This window comes from Argentina anserina, chromosome 6, assembly GCF_933775445.1.
Source record: "Argentina anserina chromosome 6, drPotAnse1.1, whole genome shotgun sequence".
In the NCBI taxonomy this organism is placed as follows: domain Eukaryota; kingdom Viridiplantae; phylum Streptophyta; class Magnoliopsida; order Rosales; family Rosaceae; genus Argentina; species Argentina anserina.
Genome location: NC_065877.1, coordinates 36,222,300 through 36,240,486, shown reverse-complemented (window position 1 = coordinate 36,240,486; position 18,187 = coordinate 36,222,300). Strand labels below are relative to the sequence as shown.

The following is an 18,187-nucleotide window of genomic DNA, read 5'->3' as shown; positions in this document are numbered from 1 at the left end:
ATCCTCATATCTTCTTACCATTAGCTTACACTCTTGGAATGTGCATCTTGAATGGGAAAGATGATGCTGGATTTGTAAGTGACAATCGCACTTGTAATGTTTACTCAGTCCACAGGTAATATGCAGCTAGTATTCATTATCATAAATTCTTTTCTCACACATATCCATATTTCACCAGTGTTATCAACATTTGATAGGAACAAGTAAGCTCATAGATCATGTGCTTTTTCCCCTCAACTTTGTCCACTATATTGGAGCACGATCGAAATTAGAACAGTTATTGATCAGGCAAGCGTTAATCTGATGAAAAGAGGTTCCGAAAACAAATTCACAATGTCAATTTCAAGTTCAACTAAAACAACAGTTTTATCCAGAAAGACGAGTATCATTGAGAATAAATATCAAACTGTACAATAAATTGATTCAACTAGTAATATACAAGTGAGAGCCAAGCATAACCATCCAAGCAGAAGATGAAGGAACCGATGCATGGTCAGATGACATGAAACATCATTCAGACACCGGCATCATCAGTCTTCCTCATCTTCATCTGCAGGCAATCCCATATCGTCTCCAATATCTTCAAGCAGCTTGTCTACATCCTCCCCCAACTCTAACAACCTACCACTAAGCTTTTCGACCTTGCTCTGTTCTTGTCCAAGGCACACAAGAAGATCATTCAGTTCTGCCTCGCTCTCCTTTTGAGCTTCTTCCCTCGCCTGAGCTCTAATTGCATCCACATCTGGAAAGGCCAAAGACCCCACACCCTTTTGACCCCTTACCTCCTTCTCTAGTTGGAAATTGGCTTGCTCAAGACTATTGTAAGCATCTGATAGACTCTTCAGATCTGATTCCATCTTGCCAGCTAAATTTTTGTACATGGATGCCTCAGACTCAATCTTGGCTTTCTCTGCTTTGAGCAACTCCAACCGCCTAGAGGCTTCTTGGAGATCTCGTCGAAGTGTCTCAACATGAACTCTATCTGAGCCTGCACCGTGCTCAGACCGACTATGACTGGCTCCACCACTTGCTGCCACGTCCTCAGCCAAGCTTGCATTGCGCCCGAGGAGGTCCTAAAATATAGAACGATTATGAAACCAAATATTGATAAAAACAAATTGCTTTCATAACACACATACCACAGCATGCTTCTACAATTATCTTCCCTACATCCTTAGTGCTTGCTATAAGAAAGTAAAAGCAATACCTGAATTTCAAAGCATTGCTTTTCCACAAATTCTTTCAGACGCTTGACATATTCCCCATCACTTTCCCCACTCTTTTGTTCCAATTCTGCTGGCACTACTGCCACCTTGCTCTTTGGTTGACTGTAAACCTCAACAATCTTTTCTCTGATGTTTGCCTCTAAACTCTTTATAAAATTTACAAATGCAGCATCAAATATTGAGGAGAGAACAGGTAGATCCTCATCTTTCTGATCTGATAAATTGTTCTCATCAACATCTTCGGGCTCTACCATACCAGCAGAAGCAGATCTGGTTAATTGTTTAGGGGGCTCAGCAGACCTTGCAGAGGTGAAGAGGAAGTTTTTTCTCATCTCATCAAACTTCAGAAAGTATGATGTGAGTCCGACCTTCTGGCTTATGGAATCAACTATAGTAAAAGCATCTTTCCCACTTTCACCAGATGTATTGTAGATAACACACTCTCCTAGAAGAACAGCTGCCAGCCCCTTTATGAATACCGTAGAGGATGAACTGGACACCAACTCGAGCAGATATGTGATATGGGGACGTGAATCTAGGAAGCAGTGCACAGCACTAGGGAAATCAGCTAGCCAAGTCACCAGCATTTTCAAGAGAATTGGTTGAACATATGTATTGGCACTAGACTTTCCATCTTTGTTTTTCATAGATGAGGAAAGGGCCAAATATTTTACCACCCAATGCATTAGAGGTTCAGAAGCGCCTAAAGATGGCGTAGGTGCCTCAAGTTCAATATGTAAAACCTGCAAATTGTTTTTTTCAGGTCAGAATTAGGACCTTAGCTGTGTCAAGTGATAGGACACAAAAGAAAGCATGAATTTAAATGAAGTGCATGATCAGCCAAAAATATGATTATCATACTTGTACTGCATCAGAACAATTAGAAGATGATGTAACAGCATACCTTTTCCTTGCACTCATTGTTGTCCTTCATGACATGAGATAGAACACTGGCAGCTCTGCAACATGTCTGCGCGGCAATATATTAGCTAATGAAGCAGAGTTATACAGTCTTACAAAACTCAGACGCAACTAAGCATTGCATTACCTCAAGATCAACTTCATTCTCACTCATGGTAAGACCTTGTAACAATATACTGCAAGACAATCAAGTTTTTATAACATTAATTACTATAATTAGTTTTTAAATCTATATTCATGAAAATAATAGGATGCACAGAAAGATGATATATAATAAACAACAAAGAATGGGAGCATGCATTAAAAATCTAAAGATGCACCTAAATGAACCGACCTTCCAAATGACATGTTGACATCGCCCTCATGGGGTGCATGAGTCATTGAATGTGGTTGAGGAATCAATGTTGACGCTAACATTTTCTGGCCATCAGCATTTTTCTGATCAAGTGAGGTGGAAGCACTTTCAGAAAATATTAACACAAAATAAAAAAAGAGAAATATCCACAATCAGGAAGTCATATTAGTTGGGGATTTAACATTTCAGTAACAAATAAATTGCTTTAAGCTCCATAAGAAAGTACAGATCGACGATACAAAGAGCAAATTAAACATTACCAACCTCACAAAAGCTCTTAAAAACATAATCTGCTGCAACAAACTCTTGTACACTCGATGTCCTCAAGATGATTCGTAGAATTGAGTTCAGAGCAGGTTCCTGTGGCCCCTCTCCAAGAACTTTGCTTGCAAGGGCATCAAGATTCTTCGAATGCCCGATAATTAGATTACCAATGCATTGTAATGCCTGATGAAGTGAATCAAGATTAACAATTATGAAGCAACTCAATGTCTACAAGGCAATAAAAATTCTTTAAAGCAAAGTTCTACACCTTCCTTTAGAAATTCCTTTGTTTTATTCTCTCAGATAATAAGTGACATACCTTTCATGGATTTAACCACTTTTTTTAGAGAACTAGGTTGGTACAATTAATCTACCTCTTACAAATGAATAAGATCAAAGGTGAAAAAAAACTCTTCATGGACTACTATCTCTTGAGAAGGTTTTTGTATTGTGTGTGTGTGTGTGTCATGAGAGAGAGAGAGAGAGAGAAGGATTAAGAACTATCTTACCGCACAACGGACAGCAACAGGTGCCCACTGGCTCTCTACACCCAGCATTAGAAGATGGTCCAAGACTTTTTTCTAGATCCATTCAAGCTAAAAGTTTAGACATTACTCATAACACCAAATTGATATTTCATTGGAGCACTGGTTATAATGTTTCAAGATACCTGAACGAGAGTTGTCTTGTTTGTCAGCTTATTTGAATCTTTTCCAGGATCAGCCTCTGAACCTCCCATTATTAGCAAATTAATAGTTTCCAACGAACTGAGAAGATTTATTGTCTACTGGCATTGTGTTTGTTTCCAAATTAACAACAAGTTACCGGTAAGAATTGTGCAGTAACAATTTATAGCTGTTTGCTACAGTGATAAGAAAACTGAGCATCTAACCTTTTGTTGAGTGAAACTGTAAGTACTCCCTCGTAACTTCAAAATTGACATCAATGGGTCAAATCCAATTGTCTCCCTCAATAGTATCTGAATGAAACATGCTTTCAATTTAAAGGAAGAATACACCAGTTGTGTAAAAGACAACAACACAACAACCGTGATTTCAGAAGTACAGCAACATGTATAAGCTGAAAACCTGATTAGATGCATTCTTCCGAATAAGGTTGTTTAACAGTTCTACACAGTCCTGTGCAAGAGCAATTACATTAGAACAATTATATAATCAAATTATATCTCAAATAAATTCTCTACGAAAATAGAGTACCCAAATCAGAAAATTGTTTTATTAGACATAAAACCACACAGTAGAAACTAGTAATTATAAACAGAATCGGTCACGTGAATCACCTGGACAACAACACCACCGTCTGAGCCACCTTCTTCTTTGATAATGCTGAAAATCTTTTCAAAAGCACCTTCAAAGACCACGATTTTTTGAATTTCCTGAAAATTACAATAATCTATATCAATACAAGAGTGCCAAAACAAAAAAGTGGAGCAAGGCTTTCTCCATTTCAGTCACAGGTTCAAGAAAATATCTTGAACATAAAGTAGATAAATATGAATCACCACAAAAGAAAATGTCACCTCAGCTTCACGTGTCAAGTAAGTAAGAAGTAACAAGGCCTCATTTCGTATAACCTAGAAGGCAACAACAAGAAGTGAGTAAGATTAGCGAACATGATAACATTTGTTCCTATTTCAATCTTCTCAAGTTCAAGATTTCAGAAACTGGAGTAAAAATGTAATACTTGAAAAATCACCCTTCAAAAGTAAATGGTAGTGACAAATGTGAAGAATAATTGATATTTACACAAGAGATTAGTACCTCACGATCCATGAGCATATCCATTAGGCGAGTTATACCACGAGGAATGGTCAGAATGGCTTCCTGTAACCTGAAAAGAGTAATCAGCCAGAATTCTTTCTAAACTATTAAAAGATCCAAACTTTTCAACTAGCTTTAAACTAATACCTATTTGGAGAATTTGTGAGAAGAGCCGTCAAAAGCTGAAGAGTGTAATACCGTACATAGAAATCCTCCTCTGACTACAATGAGAGAAAACATATATATGTTAAAATTTATCAGCATTTACATAGATAAAACAGCTTACAGCTAAATATAATCACGTTCAGTATTTTTGTAATACAATAAATTAAGTCTCACCAACAAGCTTAGGAGGAGTGAAATGCTGTCTGCTTCTCTAGAAAGCAAATCCGTGTTCATTAAAGCTGGTTGAATCACGTTCTTTGGGACTTTTGCATGTTCAATAGGAGTCAAGGCACCTACAAGAGTTTCTAGGGCACCTCGGACCTGCGTATGTAGAATGCACATAGTGAGACACATCCACATATACAAATTGATATTAAAGCACTACATTTAGAATAAAAATTCATTATAACCATCGGGACAGGGAAAAAAAACAGCAAAGACGTATAAGCGAGATGAAAATAAATAACAAGAGACAGTGGCAAACCATTTCAACATCGTCGCGTTCTTCCCTCAGTACACCCATCATCACAGGAAAGCCTACAAAAACCAAACAATAACTCTCAAACACTGCAAGCTCGAAACAAAAAAAAAACGCAAACCACTATACCAAAATAACCCACTAGCACTCACCCATTGCTCCAAACGCCAGCTGAGCGCCGGAGCTCTCGGCCACAACAGACTGAAGCTCCACCATAGCAGTCCTCCTATCCTCTGCCAGCTTCCCATTGCTTATACAGTCCAGCAACCTCTCAACATAACTACCAAAAACAAACCAATCCAAACTACATTACAAATCACACACTACTACTCCGAAAGCGAAACCGAAAACCATGCAATGCACAACCAAACAAAACAATAGCAACATGAATGAAAATCAATAATCAAAGTTACACACCTATCTTCATTTGAAGTTGAAGATTTCTCATTGCCGAAGACCCGTCCTACAACCCCCTTGTAACTATTCATCAAATCCATAACTCAATTCCTCCACTGAAAACCCTAAAAAACAAAAAGGTCAGCAGAAAATTAAAACGGAAAATCTCAAAGCCAATCGGAATCCGTAAAAACTGGAAGCAGAAGAGTTCACTTGCCTGAGGATCAACGAAAGCTGAGGACTTTGGGGCTTCGATCCAATCCCGGAGAGATTCAGAGTTGAAATTTAGGGATTCCGATTTCAATTTTTTAAGAGAGGAATAATAATTGTGCGACCAAAACTCACAGAGCTTCGTTTTAAAGTTTACGGTGATGCCGATGCCCGGTTTTTTGACCCGACCCGAAAGCAAAAATTGGGCCTTGAATAGAAGTGGAGTCACCTTCGGATTGGGCTGTCACCGATATTGTTTTTAAAAAAACATATAAACCTTGGGATTGTCGGAAATTACTAGTTTTCGCATGTATTTGTTACTACTTGGGGAATTGAGTGTGTATCAGTTAATGGCTTAGTATGGATATGAGTTGGTGATGGAGATTCTTTTCATAAGGAGATGATATAAGACACAAGTCACACAATTAATATTATGTTGTAGTTGTTAAATGTGGATCACAAGTTCACAACTAACAAAGAGTATTGTCTTTGTGTACTTTCAAAAGAAGAGAATGAAAGAGAGAGCGAGAGAGAGGATGATATGATGGGAGCTTTTAAAATTGTCCATATAGCCGATTGAAGATGGCATTTCATTGTGGATTGTTCTACTATAACATATAGAAGACATCTTTAGGTGAGCAAATTTCTCACCAAATTAAGGAAATCAAAAGAGTATATATGCGGCCGGGTTAAACAACCTGGTTTAATACTCGATCTTTTGCGCTAAACATCGCATGTTCGTGTCTCTATTGTGTTGTAAATAACCTAAGTGACACAAGAGAGTAAACCAAAGCCAAAAATATAGGACATGAAGCCCCTCGCCATGGACGATGTGCTCTAGGCATTTGTTATATATGTTGCTGCAATATTTTGTTAAATTAAGCACACAAGTTTCCATCGACAATTGACTTTTACGAAGTCATGATGAATTGACTTCTATTAGTTCTATAGCTAGCTAAACTTGGTAATATATATTCAGCTATCTTTTCCTACTGGAAAGTACGTATTGTTTATACTTTATAGTCATAGATTTTGGAATAACCTAAAACTTTGAAAGGTGGATGTGGGACAAATAAGCCATTCCGATTAAGGTAGGTGAAGAGGGTTATCTGGTGAAGAACTTCTTCTGTTTCTTCAATCAAGCCTTTTTAATGATAAGGAGTAAATAAGTCTTGGGTTGGGATACCTGAAATTCTGATGGAGATAGATATCTTGTGAATTAAGGAACAACCAGTTGGCAGTTCAAACTCTATCGATTTGCTTTCTAAAAGAAGGTGGGTTCTGACGGGGGGAGATTCAGCTGAAACATGCCCAGTACAGTTCGTGCAGTGTTGACAAGCCTAACATATATAATGGATTCCATGAAGGCTGTCTAGTCATTGTCTTGTAAAAATGGTAAAAAAAAAAACAGTCAAAATAATGTTTGCTATATATATATCTACAACATTTAATCGGAAATCGAATTTAAGCGCAGCTCAATGTAAACTAATATATACTTAGTTCAATCTACGTATGAAATGGAAGCTTATTTTCAAGTTTCATAACTTTCAACGTATTAACTCAAATACTTATCTGTGAGTTCAATTGTTATCGTATTAAATTTACAAGGGTAAATTCTTTCTATAGTATTTGAGGTATGACTAGTTGAACACTTTGGTACCTAATGTTTCAAAGATTTAATACATGAAGTTACATTTTATATGACACATTGGTACTTATAATAACTTATTTGTTAAATATAAAATAGTAAAATTGACATTTACATATTATTTATCAAAATAAAAATACTAATAGAATTTTATATGGATTTAAGGCTAATTTATATCAAGGTGATATTCATCATTTTGTATCATTTGCAATAAAATAAACATGAATTTTTACTTTAATTGAAGGTGAAAATTTGGATTTTTTAAAGAAATCTTAAAATTTGTGATTTATATACGAAAATGATTTTAGTGAATTAAACATAGTCTCGAAGAGTAGTTTTATGAGACGATTGAATTTCATAAACATAAAATTGACTATGAACATGACTCAAAAATCTTAACTTAAACGCATAAAACCATTAAGATTTGATGATAATGAACACATAAAACTCGTGTTTTTATTGTATTTTTATAAATATATACTTTAATGTATATTTTACCCTCCTATTAGTCAACATAAGTACTAAAATGTCATATAAAACCTAATTTCATGTACCAAACTGTCATATTTGAAACATTAAGTACCAACATGTCAAACTAGCCATATCTCAAGTACTATAGAAGAAATTTACCCAATTTACAAACATAAATGGTTTTAACGTACTTTAATTACCATCTAATCCAAAGTAGTGAAAGAGATGTATTTCCAATTTTCCATACAGAGAAGGTTAGATCTTCCTAAGTTTGCCAAAAGTATATAATTTCCTTAACTTCCATTGACATGTATGTGCCAACAAAACCCTAATCCACCAGTTAAGCCCTACAGCCCCTACTTTAGTCGTTGGTGCCAGCTAGGGATGATGAAGGGCATCAATTACCATACGAGGAAGTGAGGAATTGAGGAAATTAAGACACATTTGTATCAAATTGATATCATACTGTATTGACCAATTAAATACTAATCGAACTATCGAAGTGCAACGACCCATTTTCTTAGTTCAAGCTATCTCTACTCTGCCATTTTCTGAATAATGAGATAGAACAGATAGAACAGCGCTAGCTATGAGTATATGCCGAAGCGGCAAAGCGCTAGCGTTTGGTTTTGGCATGCATGAGATCGTTGCTATTCCAAAACTTCGATGTTTCCTTTGAACTTTCCAGGAAACTGCGTTTGTTGTTACTCAAAGTATCAAAACCCCACCACAATAACGTACAGTGGGACTGTCTCCCTCATTGTGCTGTCTACTTCACAGAAGAGACCATAATTTGTTAAAAACCCTAGCTCCCTATTCTCTTCCCATTCTTAAAACTTATCTGCAACTCGATTCTCTGTTAGTCTCATACTCTTATTCATACATTAGAATTTAGAAACCCTAACAACTTGATGCAACTTCTCTAGAATACTGAAACTTATAAAAGCTAGCATTCATGGTATCAAACTTGCAATCCTTTCATATAATATATAGTTCATAGTTACTTGCACTGGAACTACACGGGAGGTCAGAATATATTGATCAAACATAAACCTAAGCCATGCACATACACAGGTAGCCACAAGTTAAAGCTGGGGTATGGATTCTTCGATACCCAACCAGACCCTCACGATCATATATAATCAAACATTAAAATCTGAACTCTGTCTTCGATTTTCAAAAGGATAGAGAAAGGAGAGCTTGGACCAAAGGGAGGAAGGGCATTAGGGCATCCTTTTCACTCAGCCGCAAAAGGGTTTAATTTGCATGTCACAGCGAGAAAACAGAAGAGATTCCTATAACAAGTGGACTTGGCTATCAAAGTGGTGTTCCAATTATTTCGATTTCTTGATTTTACTATCGATCGTAAGCAATTGTTTGGTAGCTAGTGACGTGTGGTATATGAAAATTTGAGAATATTACGACTTTCTTACTTGATTTTCATCTGTAAGGAAATTGAATATCACACAAAATGATACACATATCTACAAGTATGATCCAATTCATCAGATTCGGCATTTATATGCGCAAAAAAAAGATTGAAATTATAGTCATAGATCCATCAATTCGATGAAGCAAACTACATCTAAGACTGAAACTTTAGGACTCAAGGGAAAGAGACAGAGAATAAGCAGCGCGCCTATGGCATTCGGAAATTTTGTAATTTTGTATCCTAAAAGCATGCACAGAAGTGATTTGGATTTTGGTTTCAAATGACTACTAGAACTCTAGAAGTATTGAAAGAATCGGATAGAAGGAAAGTGCTGTTGAACAGTCCTTTTTACTCCCAAGTGAAAGGATTGGTTATGGAAAAGTTTTTAGGAGTAAAATGGTTTTTTTTTTATGGAATTCCCGAGTAAAAAGATTATTCATTATTGAAAATCACGTTAAAAATTGGTTTTTTACAATCAGAAAACAAATCAAAGATTTTTCAAGAATTAGTCCTTACACGAATTTACTTTTATGGAAATTGATTTTGTATAGTTTTCATTTATTATGACCCAATAAAAATCGGATAAGACCAAATTAAAAAACTGGATTTTGTGTAGTTAATCTAAATCGGTTGGTAATAATATAAGCTGATAAATATCGCTTTACATTTTCACATTATGGCCAATTTATCTATCTACCTATTCAATCATATTCAACTTTCTATCATGTCATATTGGGTTCCTTGTAACTTTCATCTTCTTTAACATGTTCCATTTGAACTAATACAAATTCGAGCTATGATGTTCGAATATGACATATCAAACACGACATGAGAAACAACATTGTACGTAGTCTAGAGTTCTAAACAAATATTTTAATTTACCAAAGCCATGACTTCTTGGGTTTAGAGAGACAAAATCATTCCAAATCTTCAACAAAATCAAAATTTCCTCACTTGACCGCGTCAAACCGCGACAGGTTTTACTCCGTTACTGTCTCCGCCGATAAACCAGTTACTGTCTCCGCCGATAAACCACCGAAGAGCAATTGACAACTCTACCCTCTACTCCTCGCCAAACTCCTACCCATACCACCCACCCCCCGGAGGCTAAATTCGGAAAGTCCACGGGTTACACCGTAATGATTTTACTATCTTTAACGAAATCAATTGCCATTCTATACCACCACTCCTGCACCCTATCTCTCCGCCGTCAGATCATCCCCCAGCCTCATCCGACGGTCCAAATGAAACATAATTAGGGGTTAATTAAATATAAAACCATGTAAATATATAAAGGGGGGCTCCCTCTAGTTGTCCTTGTTCTTTCTTCTTCTCCTTCTCTCAGAGAAAGTGAGTGAGAAGGTGAGAGCGATTCAAAACCACCCAAACGGCTATAATTGGCGTTACGGAAGTTTGAGAGGTCCAGAGAGGAAACACCCCATATTTAAAGATTGAAGCTTTTTTGGTTCATCTTTGCCAAAATTTGATTTTGTTTCCAAAAATTTGGCCTTTTTATTGATTTCCTGTAGTTTTCCTTTTTTTGGGTTTTGATGAGGAAAAGAAGATCTGGGTGCTTCAGAATCTGGTAAAAGAGGGAGAGGAGAAGAGGCAGAGGGTGTAACCTTTTGGGCATTTCCCTTTTCTTCATTGCCATTTTGGTTTTTTATTGAGGAGGAGTTGGGCTTTGAGTCATGTCTGATGGGTATTACAGTTCTAAGAAGACTGATGATATATGCGACGACGTTTGTGGAGAGGTACTATGTTGTTGTATGTTGTTAATATGGTGTGTGTTGTGTGTTAAAGTTTGCATTTTTTTTGGTGAACGATGGACTTTGGATTCGTATAGTGTGTTTTTTGATACAGGAATGTTGTTTTTTGAGGTTGTTCTGTGATGCCATTGTGATGTTTTAATCGATATATTGGTTGGTGGTGTTTTGTTATGGGATATTTTTGGTGTTTTTAATGAAAAGGAAGGGATTATTGCTATTCATTTGTTTTTGTGGCGTTGGAAATGGAGTTGTGGATTTTATGTTTTTTCTTTTTTTAAGGTGCGAGTCATTTGTCTGGTTCCTCTGTGGTTCTGTATATTATGTTTTTCTTCTCTTATGTTCTTTCGTTATCGTCATGGTGATTACCCTGTTTTAATTGTTTATGTTAAAATTATGTTTTTTATTTCTTAAAAAATTTATCTGCTTCACAAGATTATGAGATTGCTTGAGATTCTGAATTGGATTCCTGTACCTTTGTGGTTTATTTCTGTGGCTGCTCTTAGGGATTTTGCTATATTGAAATATAAATAGTTCTGAATAGGCAGGAGTTTTTGTTGTATTGAGTTTTTGATATTTTTAATAGGCCTTCTGTGAATACATAAACAGGATGTCTTAAGGAAGTTATTGTTTCATTTGGTAGCAGGGATCAGAAGCAGCATTGAGCATGTCCAGACTCCGCTGCATTTTGCGGGGGTTTGATTTGAAGACATACATTTTCATTTTTGCCATTCTTCCATTATGCATCTTGGGTGTTTATTTACATGGGCAGAAGGTTACATATTTTCTACGGCCTATCTGGGAATCTCCTCCAAAGTCTTTCATTGATCTTCCACACTATTATCACGAGAATGTGTCTATGGAGACTCTCTGCAGACTTCACGGGTGGAGTACTCGAGAGTCGCCAAGACGAGTTTATGATGCAGTTCTCTTCAGTAATGAGGTAGATATCCTTACAATCAGGTGGAATGAATTGTATCCGTATATTACCCAGTTTGTGCTGCTGGAATCGAACTCAACTTTTACCGGCCTGCCCAAACCATTGGTCTTTGCTAAGAACAGGGACCGGTTTAAGTTTGTTGAAGACCGGCTCACTTATGTAACAACTGGAGGAAAATTTAAGAAAGGCGAGAACCCATTTTATGAGGAGGCATTTCAGAGAGTAGCACTAGACCAGCTTCTGAGAGTAGCTGGTATAGAAGATGATGATCTGCTGATAATGTCTGATGTTGATGAGATTCCTAGTGCCCACACAATTAATCTGTTGAGGTGGTGTGATGACATCCCGCCTGTTATTCATCTCAGACTGAAGAACTACTTGTACTCGTTTGAGTATTTTGTTGATGAAAAGAGCTGGAGGGCATCAGTTCACAGGTACCAGACCGGTAATACTACATATGCTCACTTCAGACAGAGCAATTACCTTTTGTCAGATGCCGGGTGGCATTGTAGTTTTTGTTTCCGCCATATCAGTGAATTCATATTCAAGATGAAAGCTTACAGCCACTATGATCGGGTGAGGTTCTCTCATTACTTGAACCCAAAAAGGATTCAGGATGTGATATGCAAAGGGACTGACCTGTTTGACATGATACCCGAGGAGTACACGTTTAGGGAGATCATTGGAAAGATGGGACCTATTCCTAGATCTTATTCAGCTGTTCATCTTCCTGCGTATTTGCTGAACAATGCTGAGAAGTACGAGTACCTGTTGCCGGGAAACTGCAAGAGGGAAAATGGCTGAGACTTGAAAAGCGAAGTGCCTGTTCAAACAGTTGAACAGGCAAATTGTTGATAGAACTCTGTGAATTGGACCGAATAGTGCTCCCCATTAGAGTTTGATAGCTATTGTGTCGCAGAGATACAAGGATAGGTCATTCTTAGAGTGTTTTTGAGAAGAACATCATAGAATCCTGCAAATTTAATGGGAAATTTATGTACATTTCCTTTTCTTTGTCTTTCTTGGGTTTCTCTGGAACCATATCAATTTTTTAAATGGAGGATTTTCTTTGAGGGGTAAATCTTCTCCAGAGCTTTGGTACCACCTCTTGTTGTTATGGCATAATCCCAAATGTCATTTCCCAGGTTTTTCTTTACTGGGAGTTGTAATTGAACATATTGGTATCCTTCTCTTGACACCTTCATGTCATTATATGGCTTGTAAACTTAGGTTACATGGCTTATAGAATTGTGACTTCTGAAAGACTTTTGCATTCTTTTCTGGTTCAAATCATGCGCTGCAACTTAGATGTGGGTGACAGTCTCGCAAAGACTAATTCTGAGCTTATAGAAATCAGATTGCCCACTATGTATTGACTAGTTTGAAGAAATATATCTAATTGACATCGTTCATTTAAGACCCAAATTGTCTTGTGCACGTCTCAAGTATACAAAAATGGACCTCCTAAACATGAATACCATCTTAAACCTTCCAAAACCCACTAGCTATATATAAAGCTTTGTTATTTCACCACAATTGTTTATATTCTCTAAACCTACACATCTACTTGTGCTCATCTTCCGACCCTTCATCTATACATTAGAAAATAAGGCAAAAACTATAGCGTTGAAAATCGCCTTCCTCATTTCACTTATGGTCTAACGATCGAGACCATTTACTACTAAATATAGAAAGGGTCAGCCAGTTGTTTGACTTATACCACAGAAGTCATTCTTACCCATATTGGAGTGAAATTTACGCATAGCTCTAGGGCTCTTATCTGTTTGTTTGGCAGAAAGCTGAGTAGCATGGAGTATAAGGTGGTTGTATTTGTTAAACCAAAAAAAGGAAATAGGGGAAGAATGAGAGACACATACATTGGCCTCGAGTAAAGTTTGCTTTGTAGTAGAACTAGAATAGTTAGAGTTGAGTATAATGGTGTATAAGGTGGTTGTATTTGTTAAACCAATTCTACAGAATAGGAGAAAACGAAAAGCCGACACATTAGCAAGCTAGTTCCAAACACATACTTCCAATATGTATTTAAGTTTCCGATACGAAATTACATTACCCAAGATGAAGGTAATTGTATCATTCATCAATGGGGAAGTAGTCTTTATTCACTGCCTGCTTCACATCTGGAATTTACTCGTGTCATGACTCATGAAGCAAGCCAAGAATTCATGTAACATGACAAGGTTTCCGGGAGATTTAACTTGGTCTCTTTACGTGTTTGTAGACGTAAACCTTCTATCATCTGATGACTGAGAATTCATATACAAGTGAAAATTAACCAGTGCGAAATTGTTGTCCAAAACTTGGACATGGACGTTCAGGGAATAACGTACATTTCATCATTCTCATGTAACACTTCTGTAATTGTAGTTGTAATTAATTAAAAAAAACAAGAAAATTTGGGATAGTATGCACACAGAATGATCTTTCCATGTTCGAAGCTTTGAGCCTCAAATGCAGCCCTAGCTAGAATCGCTGATCTAATCACTGTCCCAAATCTCATCCAACTTTTTTGATGTTCTTGTCCGCTTGACATCATCCCCTTTCCTTTGCTCTTCTCTCTCTGCTGGATAATCCTCTTCATCACTGCTCTTGTAGTTATATCTTCCTAAAGTTGATGCCCGTGAATTTTTCACTGCCTGTGCTTCCCACATTGCAGTTTCATCATCACTAAAAAGATCGCCCGACTCCAAGTCCTCTTCAACCAACTTTCTTCTATTGTTAAAATCAATTTCTCCTTTTAAATATCCACTATCATGCTTCCCCTTTGCACCACTTGATACCTTGAATTCATCATGAGATTCATCAGAATCATCAGCATTATCTACCTGTTGCTTCTTTGCTAGCTTCACGTAATTTAACTTCAAGTCCTCTTCGTCATCACTGCTACTTAGGTACTCATTTTTCACAGCTCTTGATGGTGATAATGCCTGCTCCTCCGCATCATCAGAGTGCCACATTGCATTTTCAAGATCACTGAATGTGTTTTCTGATTCAGTACCTTCATCTTCCATGATCTTTCTATTATTAGCTTTAACACTTTTCTTAAAGTGTTGCTCATTTCCCCCCCTCCCAATCTGATATTGCTTTACCCTGCTCACTGTAGACGGCTTGAAATTCTCTTGCAATCCATCCGAATCATCAGCATCACTGTCAAAAACACTAGTATGTGCAATACTATTACAATCCGAATCCTCCTCGTCATCTTCACGATCACTATCAACAGGCATCTGCTGGCCACGTGTATCCCTCCGCTCCCTTGTCTGTTTTGGCTCATCATCAGAGTTGTCACCTTCAAATGCTTCAGATCTTCTGTATCTTCCCCCAAATTCTTCTTTGTTCCAATACCTTAATCTAACAAACTCTTCTTTCTCTGCTGCTTCCTCAGCAGCCCACTCACGTTCAGCTGCATCTTCAATCTCTGAGATGAACTTGTCTAACTCCTCCTGCTCGTTTTTATCAGGAGGTTCTAAATGTCTCAATTTGTCTTCAGTCTCTGCTAGTGACAGCTTATCCCCATGGAATACATAAGGAGTCCCGTCTTTCTGATCAATTGCATTGAAGAATGAAGAGGCAACTCTCTGGATACTGGCCATGGCAACTGGATCCTCAGGATTAACACCACTTCGGCGTAGTTCCTGTTCTATCTTCTTAATGTTTAGCTTCTGTGACTCAAGAGCTTGTTCAAATCTGGCCTTGAATAATGCCTGCACATAAAGATGAAGAATGTATTATTTACCGATTCCCTTATATCCTGCAATAGAACTTCCCTGAGCTATCCTAACTCAATTTATTTTGATTAACCATAGAAAAATGAATTGGAAATTCAATGTATGAAGCAACTAGCCTACACCTTATATAGGAAATCTCTACATGCACTGCATATGCAAATACCAGCAGTGAAATTGCAACCCTCCTGAGCATCAAACATATATACACATATTTAAGAGGGAAACTTATGTTCACAGACCTTCCTTTTCGTAAGGGTATTAAAAGGTATCAAATTTTTAGGCTGACGGTAATTTCTTCCACGAAACATGATGATTGTTTTTGTATTATGTATATTTATCACAATACCACCACTCAGCCTTGCAAGCATTGTTGCCATTTCCTTGATTTTCTCCTTGGGGAAATTATCACAACAAACTTGTACAGTCTCGTGAAATTTCCAGTGCATGTGCATATTCTGGACAACTCCTCCAAATACCCCACGAACACCAACAGGAACGTAGTTTTTGTTTCTGAAACCAATCTTCTTAAATGCTTGAAGCTGCTCTAGGGTAAATAGCTCCGGATCATGACGTGGAGCTGGCAGATCTGGAAGCTCATATTTCTTTAGCTTCTGTAGTAGCAATGCTACTTTTCTCTTGGCCTGCATGATTCAGATAATTAATATGGTTACATGAGAAACGTGATATCTGTAAAAGCATATAGCAAGGACACTTTATGCTAAAGGACATCTATATGCGGTAGTCAAGCTTCCTCATAAGATTGGGTCCATTTGATGAAGTGATATCAAAAGATTCAACCTGAGAAAAAGTGTGTGCATAACATATAATAGATTGCATGCATTGAATATGTTCGGATACAATTGTTTGGCACTGGATTTGAAAAAACTAAATGCAGTAACAAGCTCAGAGTTGTTAACCAGAGTTCATAATAGCAGAAACCAATGCTTAAGTGCTATTGAACTGAAACATACCCTTTTGAGGTTGTAAATACGCCTCTCATTTTCAGTCATCAGCTTTTTTCGAATCTTATTCGCCCTCCGAACCTCCTTTTGAGTTCTTCCTGTCTCCTTTTCCACCCTTCTTGCTACTTTACTTCTCATGCCCCTCCCTGTAGATGTCGATCCTCTAGATGACGATGACCCCCTATATGTGGACATTTGCCGTGACCACCCATCCGAAGGATGTAAAGGTGAAGATGCAGAAGAAATACAATCTTCACTACCTCTACTAGGCCGAACCACATTGCTCGAGATCAGCTTGGGACCAACATCTCTTAAAACCGAGACATTCCTGCAGAAAAAACATATTCAAACACTCACCAAATTGGCCTTGAGTCCTTAACTACTCATACCAACAGTAACATAATCCATTAACATACAAATTGATACAATATGCATCTCAAATGCTTCAAATTTTAAATATAGTACTTAATTCTACAAATTAGTGAACACCATCTAAACCATGCTGAACCAGTCAAACAATGGTAAGAACTAAAGCAAAAGACTGAGACTACCACAATGAATTAGTTTCTGGGTAAAAAATCCAACTAAGAAAGCATTGGTCTTTCAATTTGGGAATCATCTTAGAGCAAATGGGTAGTCACATAAATGATTTGAATGTAATAAATTGGTGCTCTAAACCCTAAATCAGAGAGAGAGAGAGAGAGAGAGAGAGAGAGTACTTGGAGTGATTGGATTGGAGGAGAGACGAGATGGAATTGAAGCAGTGTCTGCGGAGGTTCCTCGTAGCGAACATCGATGACCCTCTGAACTCACTCTTCCCCTGTTTTCATGTCATTCCATTGCTTACAACATTTGACTGAATCCAGGGTTTTAAGGTTTTTGGGGATTTTTAGCGACTTTAAGGTTGTTTTTACTAAACCGGGTCGGTTTCTCCCACTTATTTACCAATCTGGGACTGCCTTAGTTATATGATTTTCTCACTTTGTTGCTGTTGTTGACGGTAAGTCATGAAACCATTTATCTACAGGCAATGGCTTCAACCTTTCATTGGTCCCCAATACCTTGAGCCATTTTGTTTGGTCGGTATGCCATAAACTACTCCAGGAGTTTCAATGTGGCATGTTTAACATATTGTCGGAATCAACTAGCAAATAAAGAGAACATGAGTTTACAAAGCTTCATACAACCAGACCATTCAGACATATACTCATAACACAAACCATGAAACAGCAAGAGACTTGGAATGAAAGTACATTAGATGTCAAATTTTCTTCAAATATCTGGTTATTATAGATGAACTCATGTTCACAATTATGATCATAATATAACTAAACCCTTTCCAGGTAGCTAGAGTGCTTTAATTATGACTTGGGAAATCAAAATTACAACCTACAAGCAACAAAAGCTTGATCTTAAACTAGACCTG

The 18,187-nt window shown here is 37.3% G+C and overlaps 3 protein-coding genes across 5 annotated transcripts; 1 reads left to right on the top strand and 2 right to left on the bottom strand.

Annotated features, from left to right (window-relative positions):
* Positions 1–320: 320 nt before the first annotated feature.
* On the bottom strand, positions 321–5,896 carry LOC126797499 (golgin candidate 6). Of its 2 annotated transcripts, none has more exons than XM_050524124.1 (19): positions 5,804–5,896; positions 5,608–5,711; positions 5,343–5,470; positions 5,197–5,249; positions 4,887–5,033; positions 4,695–4,768; positions 4,548–4,617; positions 4,307–4,360; positions 4,067–4,162; positions 3,855–3,905; positions 3,659–3,745; positions 3,437–3,550; positions 3,276–3,347; positions 2,767–2,949; positions 2,482–2,585; positions 2,275–2,323; positions 2,131–2,196; positions 1,208–1,969; positions 321–1,073 (listed from the first exon to the last, which is right to left on the bottom strand). In XM_050524124.1, exons 2-19 carry the CDS (start codon positions 5,685–5,687, stop codon positions 531–533), a joined length of 2,733 nt encoding a protein of 910 aa, XP_050380081.1. In that variant the 5' UTR covers positions 5,688–5,711; positions 5,804–5,896; the 3' UTR covers positions 321–530. The 2 variants fall into 2 exon arrangements, with proteins under 2 accessions (XP_050380081.1, XP_050380082.1); XM_050524125.1 differs by having other exon boundaries at positions 5,608–5,702.
* A 4,813-nt stretch (positions 5,897–10,709) lies between these two features.
* On the top strand, positions 10,710–13,152 carry LOC126799431 (uncharacterized). Of its 2 annotated transcripts, none has more exons than XM_050526634.1 (2): positions 10,710–11,101; positions 11,760–13,152. In XM_050526634.1, the coding sequence occupies exons 1-2, from the start codon at positions 11,039–11,041 to the stop codon at positions 12,855–12,857; spliced, it is 1,161 nt and encodes a 386-aa protein (XP_050382591.1). In that variant the 5' UTR covers positions 10,710–11,038; the 3' UTR covers positions 12,858–13,152. The 2 variants fall into 2 exon arrangements, with proteins under 2 accessions (XP_050382591.1, XP_050382590.1); XM_050526633.1 differs by having other exon boundaries at positions 11,757–13,152.
* A 1,237-nt stretch (positions 13,153–14,389) lies between these two features.
* On the bottom strand, positions 14,390–17,594 carry LOC126798468 (CRM-domain containing factor CFM9, mitochondrial). The gene is made up of 4 exons (XM_050525450.1): positions 17,481–17,594; positions 16,771–17,089; positions 16,039–16,440; positions 14,390–15,775 (listed from the first exon to the last, which is right to left on the bottom strand). Exons 1-4 carry the CDS (start codon positions 17,552–17,554, stop codon positions 14,549–14,551), a joined length of 2,022 nt encoding a protein of 673 aa, XP_050381407.1. The 5' UTR covers positions 17,555–17,594; the 3' UTR covers positions 14,390–14,548.
* Positions 17,595–18,187: the final 593 nt, after the last annotated feature.

Bases quoted from the DNA above. Each gene is read 5' to 3' on its own strand.
- LOC126797499 (XM_050524124.1), bottom strand. From the start codon at position 5,687: ATGGATTTGATGAATAGTTACAAGGGGGTTGTAGGACGGGTCTTCGGC. The intron at 3,906-4,066 runs GTGATTCACGTG...GCTCTTGCACAG, and splicing joins ACGGTGGTGTTGTTGTCCAG to GACTGTGTAGAACTGTTAAA. The intron at 2,324-2,481 runs GTCGGTTCATTT...ATTGTCTTGCAG, and splicing joins GTCAACATGTCATTTGGAAG to TATATTGTTACAAGGTCTTA.
- LOC126799431 (XM_050526633.1), top strand. From the start codon at position 11,039: ATGTCTGATGGGTATTACAGTTCTAAGAAGACTGATGATATATGCGAC. The intron at 11,102-11,756 runs GTACTATGTTGT...TTCATTTGGTAG, and splicing joins GCGACGACGTTTGTGGAGAG to CAGGGATCAGAAGCAGCATT.
- LOC126798468 (XM_050525450.1), bottom strand. From the start codon at position 17,554: ATGTTCGCTACGAGGAACCTCCGCAGACACTGCTTCAATTCCATCTCG. The intron at 17,090-17,480 runs GTACTCTCTCTC...TTTTTTCTGCAG, and splicing joins CTCCAATCCAATCACTCCAA to GAATGTCTCGGTTTTAAGAG. The intron at 16,441-16,770 runs GTATGTTTCAGT...TGAATCATGCAG, and splicing joins GTATTTACAACCTCAAAAGG to GCCAAGAGAAAAGTAGCATT.